General features: G+C 45.8%; 1 protein-coding gene across 1 annotated transcript in view; it reads left to right on the forward strand.

Moving 5' to 3' along the window:
* GREB1L (GREB1 like retinoic acid receptor coactivator) overlaps positions 1-15,034 on the forward strand; it is a 278,077-nt gene that overhangs the window by 241,636 nt on the left and 21,407 nt on the right. The window contains exons 20-24 of the mRNA XM_062201447.1: positions 1,649-1,782; positions 4,455-4,794; positions 11,246-11,361; positions 12,685-12,929; positions 14,351-14,922. Coding sequence (XP_062057431.1) covers positions 1,649-1,782; positions 4,455-4,794; positions 11,246-11,361; positions 12,685-12,929; positions 14,351-14,922 — 1,407 coding nt within the window. The remainder of the gene's footprint in view (positions 1-1,648; positions 1,783-4,454; positions 4,795-11,245; positions 11,362-12,684; positions 12,930-14,350; positions 14,923-15,034) is intronic.

The raw sequence follows: 15,034 nt of genomic DNA on the forward strand, positions 1-15,034 counted from the left end.
CTCCCTGCTGTGGCCTGGGAAAGCAGTAGAAGATGACCCAAGTCCTTGGGCCCCTGCAGTCTCATAGGAGACCTGGAGGAAGCTCCTGATCCCTGGCTTCGGATTGGCCCAGCTCTGGCCATTGTGCTCATTTGGAGAGTGAACCAGTGCACGGAAGACTTCTCTATATCACTGTCTCTCTCTCTCTCTGTGCTCCTGCCTTTCAAATATATATATATATATATATATATATATATATATATATATATATATATATGGATATTTCAAAAAGCTCATGGAAAATGGAACAGAAAGATAATTTTTTTCTAGTACACAAAAATTAAAATCCATGCATACAAGAGGTCTTCCAAAAATTAAATGGAAAATGTGTAATAAGAAAAAAAAATTGCATGGATTTAAAAAAACTTTTGTGCCAAAATAAACTTTTTTAATTCCATTTTTCCACAGACTTTTTAAACTACCCTCTCATATTTTAGTCCTCATATAAAGTCTGTTTACTCTCAAGATCCTTTTCTAACAAACTGGCCTCGAAAAATTCAAAGCTGCTAATTAAATAATGTTTTTATTTTTACCTTATAGCCTTTAAAAACCACACAATTGCATCTCCCTATGTATGGGTTATTAAAAACCTCAGAACCAAATTTCTAGCCCATTTCTAACAAAATGTGCAGAAATTTCCTACATGATTTGGGAGTACCATCTTTATCCCACTGCAATCTTATTTTTTTTTTACCCTTTTTCTCCCTCTGATTGCCTTATTTATTTTTATCTTATACTTTTTAAAGCTGCCTTATTTCCTTTCTATAAAATGAGTTGGAGACTGTTTAAAGAAAAATGTCTATACCTAATAAACAAAAAATAAAAGTGAAACTAAAAATGTAGGCATCATGCAGGCAGCAAAAACACAGGACTGTAAAAAAATTAATGTAGCCAAGAGGCAAGAAAACTATAAATAAAAAACAGATCCATGAACTCAAAAGGGTTATTGAATATTCTGGGGCTTCATAGTTTAAGGACAAGCAACTTGTCACACATACAAGATCCTGGGAGGGCATCCTGTGTCATCTCCCAGAATAGTCACTCACTTCCATAGTGACGCCTGAGTCATCCAGATGGGGCGGAGGGGGGAGGTGGGTGAAATAGGTGGATTCTGTGTAAAAAGGCAGAAAGGTGCATAGTCCATTTTTTAGGATAAATCTTGTTTGTAAGAGGATAAGCTTTCATGAGTTACCATCATTAAGTGATGTCAGAAAAGTTGAGTTTTCTGTAACAGGAATTTCTGGAGAGTCCCGTGGATAGCTTTTATCAGCATAGAGAGCTGCTTCCAGCAGAGAAAGAATGGGAGTTGTAGCTCTCTGACCTTGAGAATCTGAACAAAGAAAAAGTAAACAAAATATCTGTGCTGTTACTCTCTGTCTGAGAGAAGTGTATCAACATTCCAGTAATTACTTACTGAGTTCATCTGAAAAGAAATTTCAGGTAGTGCCTCAGAGATGGTTGCAAGGCTGGTATCAGGATGCAAAACAACACCTAAGTTTTGGTTCTATTTCTTGTCTTCCAGAAAATAACCTCTTACAGGGCTTCCCACTCCCCCAAAGCTAGCACACTGTATCTGTTCTCATCGGGCTTTTGCTTTGTTTTAAATCAGGAGGAGGTAGGCTGCGAGGAGAAGCTGTACTTCGGCCTGAATGAGTACAGCAAGTCTCTGCAGTGGGGCATCACAAGCCCGCTGCTGAGATGCGATGAGACTTTTGAAAAAATGGTGAACACACTCTTGGAGCGGTAAGTCAGCATTCCCACTCTTTTCTTTAGCTGTACTTGCAAATCTAAAATAGCTGAATGCCTTTTGTGCGAGTGTCACAGGGAGTCCGCCTGCAAACGCTGTGCAAAGGCCAAATAAAAATAGCCTTTCCTCAGATGACCTGCTCCTGTGGTCTTCTACGATCACCCGAGAGGAAAGCGGTCACCCAGATTGGGACACAGCACCACTTTTCACGCCCTGAATCATCTCCCAGTCAAGCTTCACTGCCACCGCGCCCGCAGATTAAAAAGGCAGAGGGGGGTTTGCTTAGAGAAGCAAATGAGCTCTGGTCCTACACTTCAGACTGTCTCGTACTTTCCCCCGCACAGATGACAGGGGCGCTCAGATGACCCATGAGAAATCTGGAGTACGTTTGAGAAAATTAAGGAACAATCAGGTCATTTAAATACATTCAGTTCTTAGGGCTCCTCCAAGCCATCCGGGGATTAAGAAACCGTAAATCTGTCTTTCTATTGCTCAGTTCCAGGTCAAACTCTGAATAAGTTTTTCCTTCTCTGACCTTGAATCTTAGACATACAGTTAGATAAAAGCGTTAGATTTACCTAACCTAGCAGAGGCCCACCTTCCTGCTCCTGGCCACAGTATTCTGATGAATAAGGCAACTGGACTCCATTTTATGGGGGCAGACTCTTAATTTTTAGTATCTCTAGTTCTTAAAACTGGCTGCACTTGATTGCAAGCCATCTGCTTAACAGCCTTCCCCATACTTCTGCTTTAATGAAAATGAAGACAGGTGGCTGTGTCGTATCCAGTAAGTAACAGTGCTGCGTCAGGAATGGGAGCAAGCTCACAGCAGGCTTTGATATTTTCACAGCTGTTGGGTTTGAGAAGTCTTAACTGACACTGTGGCATTCATCCTTTCCTAGTACAAAATCATCCCACGAGTCCACAAGTCTCCCCCGCACCCACCCATTCCATCTACCAGCTGGGAACTTCTCTCTCCTGCCGGTAATTCTGAGTTTCATAACTTATATTTTAAAGGATGGTTCCACCAAGTTCTAATACTTTTGTAATCTGTTCACTTTTAAACTCCTGATTCTGTCAGAGTGTGAAATCTCAATGACTATATATCATGGTTTCCGTGTATTCTAATGTTGGTTTTCTGCATGGCCCAGAAAGAAACGTTAAATGTTGATCATCATCTACTCTTTCTCCCATCAGTCACCCCAGGCAAACAATAGCTGTGACTTATTGAACACCAGAAGGGACTGGCCCAGGACAGATTCAACGGAGGATTTCTTTACTTTTCCCTAACCCACTAAATCCTTGCATGTGTGAAGATGTTGTTAAACGCCTGCATACAGTCCAGACCCAGCTTTGTGTGATTGGGGACAAGTAGCTCAGTTTCTCTCCACTCCATAACTCTCTCCTATGAATAGGCAGAATGATTAGAATACTGGGCATCTGTGGTTCTGTCCAGCTCTGCAATACTTCAGAACCGCATTATTCATTCGCTGACCCTCATGGGTAATTATTTGGCTCTGGGTTTCTCTGTGCCTGACTGTTGAACCACTTGTATTGGAAACAGAATGGTAAAGTATAACAATAGTGAAAGTCCCCAGCTGCTAGGCAGCTGCCTGTGCTACCAGCTGGCAACCAGAGAGAAAGTGCACAGATCCGGCCTCATTTTGTCAGATTCCATGAGAGCCTTGGCCAAACTTGGGACAGTGCCCTGCCCTTCCAGTGCCTGCTGTCTTGACTAGCCAGCACCTCTTCATGCTGCAGGAATCTTCTGGGCTCGTGCGGACTCATTTTGTCATCAGGCCTGGCTTTCTGAGGAGCAGCGCCTACATGAGACATTTATTTTCTACGTTTTCGGTAATTATAGAAATTGGCAGTTTGAACAAAATGATCCTCTCAGCCGTAGTCCAGGCAAGGGGAGAATGATGCCAAGGGGTGTTGCTCCCGGGTTCAGATTTGCAGGCACCCTTGACTGAGCTGGATCTCAAGTGATACGGGGCCACACCACTAGGGGGTGCCATTTCTCCAGTCAGCTCTCGGTTTTTCCAGCACCAAGGTAGGTCTTACAAGAAGGCAACAGGGATCACCTCAGATTAGTAATAATGATTGCCCTTTTTATGTCTGATACTCCACAGATATTAATGTATCAGTTTCCTACACTGTGTGATCTTAAGTATCAGAGAAAAGAGCTAATAATGCTGCCCTTCTAACGCCATGCCACCAGCAAAAGGTCAGGATCCAAGACTTACCCATTAGGACTCTGTCAACAATCAACCTAACCAGGCCAATGCATCACAGAATTTAATGTGCCTGCCATCAGCTGGGATTCTTGGAGAGCTGCAGATCTGATTCAGCGAGTCTGGGTAGGGGGAGCTGGCATTCCTAACGAGCTCCAGGTGTGGCTGCTGGTTGCCCTTAGGCCCCACTTTGAGAAGCTTAGGTTGCAACTTTCCCTAAATCTTCTTCATTTACTGTATTCTCCCCAACAGGTTATACTCATATGCTTTGGATACACAACATCTCCTAGAGATGCGGGGTCCCAAGACCAAGGCCCCAACACTGACCAGTTAACCCCTTCCCCACCATGCTCTATCTGCATTTTACTGGGCAGGCAGCACTGCCCCCAGCCGATGCTGCTACCTGAGTGCTGGTTCCTTGTGTTCTGTTCAAGGTACCCCAGGCTGCACAGCATGGTTGTCCGCTGCTACCTTCTCATCCAGCAATACTCCGAAGCTCTGATGGCTCTTACCACCATGGCGTCACTCCGAGACCACAGCACACCAGAAACACTCAGCATCATGGACGACCTCATCAGCTCCCCAGGCAAAAACAAAAGTGGGCGGGGACACATGCTCATTATCAGGGTGCCCTCAGTGCAGCTGGCAATGTTAGCCAAGGAGCGGCTGCAGGAGGTGCGCGACAAGCTGGGTCTGCAGTACCGTTTCGAGATCATCCTTGGGAACCCGGCCTCTGAACTCAGTGTTGCAACTCACTTTGTGACACGATTAAAGGTTAGCAATGGACAGACGTTTCTCCTTCAAAATACCCTTTGTTTCTGTGTTCCGGGAATCCTAGGTGGCTTAGATGCCCAACTTTAATGGATTTTGGCGCTTGTGTGAATTTGACCTCCCTGCGAGTGTTAAGGCTAAGCTAAGGGACATATTCGCTGTCTTAATTGGAACCAATTTATACAGATTCTGTCCAGCCCCCTTGTTAGCACGTACATGCAGTTGGTCTTCCATGCTCTCCAACTGCAGGTGCAAAAAATGAGATGACCAATTTGACCCCATATTTTTTGACCTTGTTCAAGATGCATCTAGCCCACGGCCACCTGTTTTCTCAGAAGAAAAGGTAAGTTGTTCTCTCGGACCTCTGTGGGGTGCCCTTTTATGTGTCCTCAACTCACTGATTCTTTTCTGCCCATCTAGCCCATCTGTCAGCTCGTGGCTAGAGTCGGTAAAGTATTCTGTTTGCATCTTCGGTGGGCACACAGAACTATCCCCAGCCCCCTTGCATGTGGATTCCTCAACAACTTGTTTCTTTGTACTCGCTTTGACCCTCAGCCCCAAGGCTTTGGCTAGACTGAGACCTAGCCAGGTGTCCTCCAGAGGAATTTACTGCATGACCAAGCCCTTCAGAGCTCCCTCTGCACGGCCAGGAACTAGCTGCCTGTATCCTACCCCTCCTTTCAGGAATGGGCTGGGGGAAATAGAATCCCAAATCAACTAACCCAACTCCCTACCTTATGGCTGGCTCGGATTTCTCCTGGGGAATTTTATAATCCAATATGTCTTAGCCATTAGAAAGCACTTAAACACCCGCATACAAACGAGTATGCAATTGAGCTAGGTATTGTGTGTCTCCTTAGACCAACATGGCTTCTGTCCCCCTGCACACTAAATCCTAAACTAAATTGGGTGTAGAAAATTGTAGATCAGCCCAAGTCTTAAAAAAACGAAGCATGTAGTCTTAGGGAATTTGCATATTCACACTGGACTGCAGCTTCCCCTCTGTCAAATGGGCTGTGTGAGCTCTCAGTTAGGGGGTATTTAGTGCCCATAAATCATTTCCCCAGTGAGAACATTTTCACCGTATTCTCTTAGCTAACCTAAATTAAATAATCCAAAAGGCAAACAAAATGTCTTGTATTAGCTGGGTAAACTATGAAAACAAATATAATTATCCAAAAATAGAAACACCCATTTAGTAAAAGCTATAACATTCTTATTTCATTGATAGATATACGAGGGTAATCCAAACAGTTTGTGGAAAATGGAATTAAAAGATAAGTTTATTTTGGTGCATAAAATATTTGAAATTCATCCATAGTTTTTTTTTTCATGATGAGCATTTTCCACAAACTTTTGAAGACACCCCCTCCCACTATGGATTTACGTTGTAGGCGTGGGATCACATTACAGCAACATTCCTCAGAGTAACAAGATTCCTCACAATACCAAGGTTTGAGAGACGTAGGACTTGACACAGTTTGAAAATGCTGTTGATGAAGGCTAACAGTCAGCTGGGCTCTGTGAAATCTCGCACACTTGTTGCCCCAGAGGTCTATCTAAATGGACGGGAGGCTGCAGGATCTCCTCTGAGGCTTCATGGACGCTGATTAAGCACAGCTGCTTGTGGAGTCTTAGGTCATTTGTTCAGAAGGGTCAGTAATCAAGTGTATAAATCAGCAATTCCTAAATAACTGGCTCCTTTGGTTCACTGTTTGAAAAGTACAGTCTAGGCCTGAGGTTCTTTTGTGTTTTTTTTTTTTTTTAAGATTTATTTATTTATTTGAAAGTGAGAGTTACACACAGAGAGAGGAGAGACAGGGAGAGATTCCATCCTCTGGTTCATTCCCCAAATGGCTGCAACAGCCAGAGCTGGGCCAGGCTGAAGCCAGGAGCCAGGAGTTCTTCCAAGTCTCCCACGTGGGTGCAAGGATCCAAGCACTTGAGCCTTCTGCTGCTGCTTTCCCAGGCACATTAGCAGGGAGCTGTATCGGAAGTAGAGCAGCCAGGCCTCAGACCGGCTCCCAGCTGGGATGCCAACACCACAGATGGTGGCTTAACCCACTATGCCATAATGCTGAAGGCCTGAGGTTCTTCACCTAGCTGCTAGTGCATCAGAATCACCTACAGGGCTTTGAGAGCAGATTGGTCTGTGTAGCCAGGGTTGAGGACCAGCGTTCTGAGAGCAGGCCATACACTACAGGTCTCAAGTCGTTACACTCAGAACAGTAATATCTTCTCAGTTTGAATGAAGCACCACCAATCCACAAGAGTCCCATATTCTTGAAAGTCACAGTCATACAGAGAGAGGAGAGGCAGAGAGAGAGAAAGAGTGAGAGAGTGAGGTAGAGAGAGAGAGGTAGAGACAGAGAGGAAGGTCTTCCATCTGCTGGTTCACTCCCAAGATGGCCGCAGCGGCCGGAGCTGTGCCGATCCGATGCCAGGACCCAGGAGCTTCTTCCGGGTCTCCCACATGGATGCAGGGCCCAAGGACTTGGGCCATCTTCTGCTTTCCCAGGCCATAGCAGAGAGCTGGATTGGAAGTGGAGCAGCTGGATCTTGAACTGGCACCCACATGGGATGCCGGCACTGCAGGCGGCGGCTTTACCTACTACACCACAGTGCCGGCCCCCAAGAGTCCTGTGTTCTTAAAACCACTGAGAGTCAAAACATGAGATCATTTTAGGATGTTCACATCTAAGCAAGACTGCCTGTTGGCAGGCAGATTCTGATTCACCTGCTTATTTCTAAGTTACTAATCTCTTTTACCAGTTTCAGGATGGCATGGGTGTGCCTTTTATCTCTAGTCTTGGATGAAATCAAATGCTGCTTCTCCCACTATATGATCTCATTTTTGTACTTACTGTTAATTATCCCATTAGATATTGTGGTTAAAGTATAATTGACAAGTACTTTGGAATGGTAAAAGGTTAAAATCTAAATCTATCAGCATGTGAAGCTTTCACTAGATTTTCTTGCTCTGGAGTCCCATGGTATCCTGGAACTCAGTGTTTGTCCAGTCTTTGTGTGGTTTTAAGCACCCCTGCAGTATGGTCATCCTGAGGCCGTTTTTGATACATGGAAGAACTGCACCCTTCGTTCATCAAAAGTAGCAGTGTTCTGGAAAAGCACCGGAAAGTAGTGGGTGTGGCTAGCTGATTGGTCAAGAGTAAAAGTGAGATTTATTTAGTCTTCTGAAAATAATTATCCCCTTGGAGTAAAATATTTGTAATCCCACTTTATAACCCAAACATTATTAGCAAAAACATGACCAATGGATAGCTTCTGGGAGATAAAACACATTTAGGGAAATTCTCAGTGTCAGGGATATCATGAGGCCCATATGGAAGCCCCATGTAAAATATTCCTATTTCAGAATGTTTGCTTTAAATCAGGTAATGCTTCAGCTCTCTTTAACATGAAATGATACCGAAAATTGTGTTTCTGTAGACAATCTAGTATTCAAAAAGATATCTCTTTTTTAAAAAGATTTTATTTATTTGAGAGGTAGAGTTACAGACAGAAAGTGGGGATAGACAGAGAGAAAGGTCTCTATGCCTTTCTACTATGCCAGACTGACAGATTGATTTTCTAAGTCTCAAACTTGTAAACAGTTATGTTGGACCACTGATTTCACCTTGGTCTGAACAGACATAGCAAAAGATTGGGAAACAAGTAAAAGAATTAAATTGGTTATCTTTCTTCCTATTTTACAAATTATAGAAATTTATTTTAAGCAATTGTGAGTATATTTTTTAAGTTTTTTTTTTTTTAATTTACTTGAGAGGTAGAGTTACAGAGAAGGAGAGGCAGAGAGAGAGAGAGGTCTTCCATCTGCTGGTTCACTCCCCAGATGGCCACAATGGCCGGAGCTGGACCGATCCAAAGCCAGGAGCCAGGAGTTTCTTCTGGGTCTCCCATGCGGGTGCAGGGGCCCAAGCATTTGGGGCGTCTTCTACTGCTTTTCCAGGCCATAGCAGAGAGCTGAATTAGAAGTGGAGCAGCCAGGTCTTGAATCAGCACCTATGTGGGATGCTGGCACTGCAGGCAGTGGCTTTACCCGCAACGCCACAGCACCATCCCTGGGTATATTTATTTCTAAAGACTGATTTTTCTTCACTTAGCCATACCTAGACACGAACAAATCATTGCCCTATTATATTATCTCTTACCTGGTAGATTTCTTTTATCCCATTTTGTGCAAAGCAAAGTAAGTACCCATCTATTTTTGAAATTTTTATTATTTTTTTGAGAGATGGAGAAAGATTGAGAGAGAGAACTCCTATTTGCTGATTCACTCCCCAAATACCCAGTCAATCCAGATGTCCCATGTGCATGGCAAGGACCCAACTAGTTGATCCATCACCTGCTGCTTCCCAAGGAATGCAGTAGTAGGAAGCTGGAATCGGGAGCAGAGCCCAGACTAGAACCCAGGCACTCTCAAATATGGAGTGCAGGCACCTAAAGCAGCATTTTCGCCTCTTAGGCCAAATGCCTGATCCACCCACCTATTTTTAAATAAAACTAATGTTCTTTACTTAACACCTCACTTTTTAGTGCTCATTCCCGAGAGCATTATCAGACTATCAGTTCATTTCTTATAACTCCTGCTAGGAAGCTGATACAGTGCATAGTTAGATGCTACATACTTAAAAAGTAGTAGAACCACTTTATCTGCTTACAAGGTGGTCTATTTTCTTTCTGTTCTAAAATTTAAAAACCTGTCACAACCTTTTATCTTTTTTTAAAGATTTATTTATTTATTTGAAAGGCAGAGAGGGAGATCTTCCATCTGATGGTTCACTCCCCAAATGGCCACAATGGCTGGAGCTGGGCCCATCTGAAAGCAGGAGCCAGGAGCTTCTTCTGGGTCTCCCTTGCGGGTGCAGGGGCCCAAGAACTTGGGCCATCTTCTACTGCTTTTCCAGGTCATAGCAGAGAGCTGGGTCAGAAGTGGTGCATCCGAGTCTCAAACCGGTGCACACGGGATGCCTGCACTGCAGGCAGCGGCTTTACCCGCAGCCATGGTGCGAGCCCCCACAACCTTTTATCTTTTTTTTTTTTTTTTTTTTTTTTTGACAGGCAGAGTGGATAGTGAGAGAGAGAGAGACAGAGAGAAAGGTCTTCCTTTTTGCCGTTGGTTCACCCTCCAATGGCCGCTGCGGCCGGCTCATCGTGCTGATCTGAAGCCAGGAGCCAGGTGCTTCTCCTGGTCTCCCATGGGGTGCAGGGCCCAAACACTTGGGCCATCCTCCACTGCCTTTCCGGGCCATAGCAGAGAGCTGGCCTGGAAGAGGGCAACCGGGATAGAATCCGGCGCCCCAACCGGGACTAGAACCCAGTGTGCCGGCGCCGCAAGGCAGAGGATTAGCCTGTTAAGCCACGGGCGCCGGCCCCTTTTATCTTTTAACATCTTGCAAGTTGGTAGGATTTTTCTCTTCATTGATATGTTTATGTTTTCAAGATTGATGTTTCCATTTATTAAAGATGTATGTATGTGCATATATGTGTTTATATGTATGAGAAAGATACTTAATAGACTTTTGTTGTTGAAAGCATGCACAAATTGCGTTATTTTTCCAGATAAGGAAGAGGTATTTTTCTTATTCCAGGTCTAGTTATATTTTTTTTTCTGGTTATATTTTTAGCCCCTTTTGCAAAAGACTCTCTGAAAGCCCAATGCCAATAATTGCCAGTGATTTTTAAAGTCAATAAGGGACAGGTGTTTGGCCTAGCAGTTATGGTGCCAGTGGTCCCACGTTGGCGTGCCTAAGTTCAATGCCCAGGTCCAGCCCCTGATTTCGGCTTCTTGCTGCTACAGACCCTGGGAGGCAGCGGTAACTGGGGAGATCTGGATGGGGCTTCTGGTTTTGGCTATGGGTGTTTTGGGGGTGGTCTGGTGGGTGGGAGTTCTCTGCCTCTCTATCTCAAGTCAATTGATTTTAAGAATAAAATCAATAAAGCAAAAGACAGGGAAAAATACCATCGGGGTGCTAATTTCATTATTAGGGAAAAATATCTCTTTGTGATGGAGTTCTGAGATTCTTTTTTGAGTGATTCACAACGCAAATGGTCTTTCATCAACTAATCCCAAGAGTTTGTCCACTATGTGAAAAAATGCATGTCAGTGCCTTGAGTCTCGTAGAGAAGCCAGGATTTCTGTAATATTTGCATCACTGGTGGGATATTTCACATTGTGTTTCTTTAGTCTGTGTTGCTAACACAGAGATACATAACAAGATCTCCTACTTTATTAAGATAAAACCAAAGATCATATTTTATAGAAGAGCTTTAATTGCTTCTTAGTGGCTGTTAAAATGTACATACATACAGATGCACAAAAACTTAATGGAAGTCATGTGGATGTACACACTGTGTCTCAAATATGAACCTAGAGACTTTTTAAAAATTAAATAAGTAGCTTTAACTTTATCATCTGGGTCTCTTTCTGCAGACTTGGAGAGGAAATGAATCAGAAGAGTGGATTCCTCGGACTTATCAAGATTTAGAAGGTCTGCCTTGTATTGTGATATTAACTGGCAAAGATCCACTTGGAGAAACCTTTCCCAGGTACAACTTGAGTGATTAACTCCAGTTTTCATTTGTCACCTCGCTGAACCAATGATTAAAACTCGGCTGATGCACCATCACTTCACTTGTTTGGTCATGAGAAGAGGATCCAAGAATATATCCTCTCTTTATTCACTCTTTCAGCCTTCCAGGAAACATGCAGCAGTTTTGGGAATGGGAGATGATTATGTGTGAACTGTTTGTGCATCAAAGCAGGGTAGTCAGCGAGCAAGGCAGAGAGGAAAAGCAGGATTTCTTTGTATTATTTTATTATTTCTTTATTATATTCCTTCTATTATTCTATTGGTCTCTGCTAATCTGTTTTCCTGACTCCCTTAGAGGTTGAGGGCCCACAGATCGAAAGGCAGCAACAACAACAACAATAATAGAAGCATTATTTGAATGTTTGCTGTATGAGAACATTTCAAAAGTTTATTGAAAATGTAATTACAAGATAAAGCTTTATTAATTAATTTTTTAAAAATGCATAGCTTTATCATCATATGCATTTTCTATGAACTTTTGAAAATACCTCACATGCATTGGATGTGAAAAGTGTTTTTGGACCAATAAAACCTTGGGGCAGCCACTTGGCACAATGATTAAGACGTGGATTTGGACACCTGCATCCCATGTCAGAGTTTTGGGGTTTGAGCTCTGACTCCCCTTCTGACTCCAGCTTCCTGCTTGTGTGCACCCTTGGAGGCAGAAAGTGATGGCTCAAGTAGTTGAGTTCCTGCCGCCCACAAGGGAGGCTCAGATTGAGTTCCTGGTTTTGGCCTGAATTGTGTCAGGTGTTGTAGGCATTTGGGGAGTGAACCAATAGGTGGAATATTCTTTCTTTCTCTCTCTCTCTCTCTCTCTCTCGTTCTCTCTCTCTCTGCCTCTGCTTCTCTGAACTCTGCCTTTCAAATAAATAAGGGCTACCGCTGTGGTATAGCGGATAAAGCCACTGCCTGCAGTGCCGGCATCCCATATGGGTGCCAGTTTGAGACCTGGCTGCTCCACTTTCGATCCAGCTCTGCTGTGGCCTGGGAAAGCAGTGGAAGATGGCCCAAGTCCTGATGCCCCTGCGCCTGCATGGGAGACTTGGAAGAATCTCCCGGCTCCTGACTTCGGATTGGCCAAGCACTGGCTGTGTCCGCTATCTGGGGAGTGAACCAGCAGATGGAAGACCTCTCTCTCTCTCTTCCTTTGCCTCTCTGGCTTTCAAATAAATAAATAGATCTTTAAAAAGTAAATAAATCTTAAAACAAAACAAACAAAACACCACTGCCTGCCCAGCCACAGGGACTCACCAACAGCGTGGTTACTTCTGCACAGGTCTTTGAAGTACTGTGATCTCCGCTTAATTGATTCAAGCTATTTAACTCGCACGGCCTTGGAGCAAGAGGTGGGTCTGGCGTGCTGCTACGTCCCAAAGGAAGTGATCCGGGGGCCCACGGCTGCCTTGGACCTCAGTGGGAAGGAGCAGGAGCGAGCTGCTGTCAGCGAGAACGATGCCGACGAGCTGCTCATCGACCTGGAGCGGCCCCAGAGCAACAGCAGTGCTGTCACTGGCACCTCAGGTGGGTACTTGTGTCCTCCTCCAGGGGCTGGCGGCAGGTACTAGGAGAGTGGAAGGCGGGGGCACCCACCGATCCCCCATAAAACCTTCAGCAGCCTTTCCAGACCTCAGCTGCTTGGAAAACCTGAGTGCAGAACAGCCACGAACGACTTCTGAGTAGACATTCAGGAGCTTGGTAATAGCCTAAGAAGAAGACATACACTCTGTCCGCCCCAGCCGGCACCATTGCCCCTTCTCTTCTACCTTCAGTCTTCTCATGGTTATGCATCTCACATGAGGGGACGTCAAAGTTCAGGGGAAAATAGAATTAAAAGATAAGTTGAGCGCAACACACTTTTGAAATCCATGCATAGCATAGTTTTTCCATAACATACATTTTCCATGAACTTGTTGAAGACCCACTCCCCTCATATGTGTAGAAATGCTCTATTTTTCCAGATCCTGAAGCTATAAGTTGGAGCTAAGTGGCTTGGTACGTGGCATATAATGCTTGTTTGAATGGCGGCATTTCCTAAGTACTTCAATGCACACAGAAGTACTTTGGGGCCACTGGAGCAACCTCCATGCAGCCCACTGGCCACCTATTAAAGCATTACTGTGCATTTCACAGCTGGGCCTGGCATAGGTTTTCTTCTACTAAGCTGCAGTAAAGCAAATGCAACACTATTTCCATTTTTTTTTTCTGATTATGAAAATAATAAAGCTTAATGCAGAAAACTGGGAGAATATAGCAAAGTACAGAGAAGAGATTAAACATGAAAAGCTGCCCCACCACCAGAGGTAACCACCATTATTAGCAATGAGCCACGTGTCCCTCCTTCCCTCTTTGCTTGTGGTGAACTGCCTTTGTGTGGAGACAGCCTTGCCCTGGTTAGGGAGTCCACTTAAGTGGCTACAGCCTTGGGAGCTCATCCACAGCCAGCATGGGAGGCTTGCAGCCCTCAGAAGGCAGCAGCTGCTGCTGGAGCAGAACTTGAACATGGAGCCTCCCTTGGTCAACGTGTGGAAGGAGTCGGGGTGGTTAGGGACCCTTTACAAAGATGTGGACAAGATCTAGAAGGCCGGGTAGACTGGGGTCTGATTCACCCCAGAGGCCCTACCCGTCCGATGGCCTGAAGAAGCGAGGGGACCCAGAGAAGCCTGTGGGACCCGAGCTGCAGCCCTCGGTATGGAACGGCAGGTACCCAGGTGAGCCTGCAGGGAGGAGGCCAGGGAAGAAGGAACCAGTTTCCACCTGGTGTCTCCCCTCGGCCAAAGCCTCTAACAAGGGCCAGGGATGCAGGATGGAGCGGCACAGAGCGTGAGGCAAAGGGAAGCCCAGCCCAGCCAGGATCCAGGTGGTTTTCTGGCCTTTGCTTCCCAGAGGCACCCTGGCCTCAGTAACAGGCAGGCAGGGGGTGAGTTCTGTCCATCCTCTTGCAGGCTCCATCATGGAGAATGGGGTGAGCTCCTCCAGCACGGCTGACAAGTCCCAGAAGCAGCCTCTGACCCCCAGCTTCCAGAGCCCAGCCACCAGCGTGGGGCTGGACGAAGGGGTCTCTGGCAGCACAGCTGGAGCCGGGGAGAGTCTGAAGCAGGAGTGTGACTCCCTGGGCCCCCCGATGGCGAGCAGCACCACCTCCAAGCCTTCGTCCTCCTCCTCGGGACCCAGGACCCTGTCATGGCCAGGACAGCCTGCCAGAGGCTACAGGGGCCTGCACGCAGCCCTGCCCCCCATCGTGATCTTATCCAAAGCGGCCTACAGCCTGCTGGGCTCCCAGAAGGGCGGGAAGCTGCCGTCGTCCTCATCCCTGCTGCCGCACGCCGACGTGACCTGGGTGAGCTCCCTGCGGCCGCTCCTGCACAAGGACATGAGCAGCGAGGAGCAGTCGCTCTACTACAGGCAGTGGACCTCAGCCCGGCAGCACCATGCCGACTACAGCAACCAGCCCGACCCGGCCTCGGGCACCCGCGCCTTCCATCCCCGCCGGCTGCTGCTGACCGGGCCGCCCCAGGTAGGGCCAGGCCGGGCTGCCCCAGGAGAGAAGCCAACGGGTCTCTGGGGGCGGGGTGGGTGCCTCGCCGAGGCAGAGGCAGAGCCCAGGTGTGAAACGTCTTTTCTCTTTC

The sequence above is a fragment of the Lepus europaeus genome, chromosome 9 (assembly GCF_033115175.1).
Source record: "Lepus europaeus isolate LE1 chromosome 9, mLepTim1.pri, whole genome shotgun sequence".
NCBI classification, from domain to species: domain Eukaryota; kingdom Metazoa; phylum Chordata; class Mammalia; order Lagomorpha; family Leporidae; genus Lepus; species Lepus europaeus.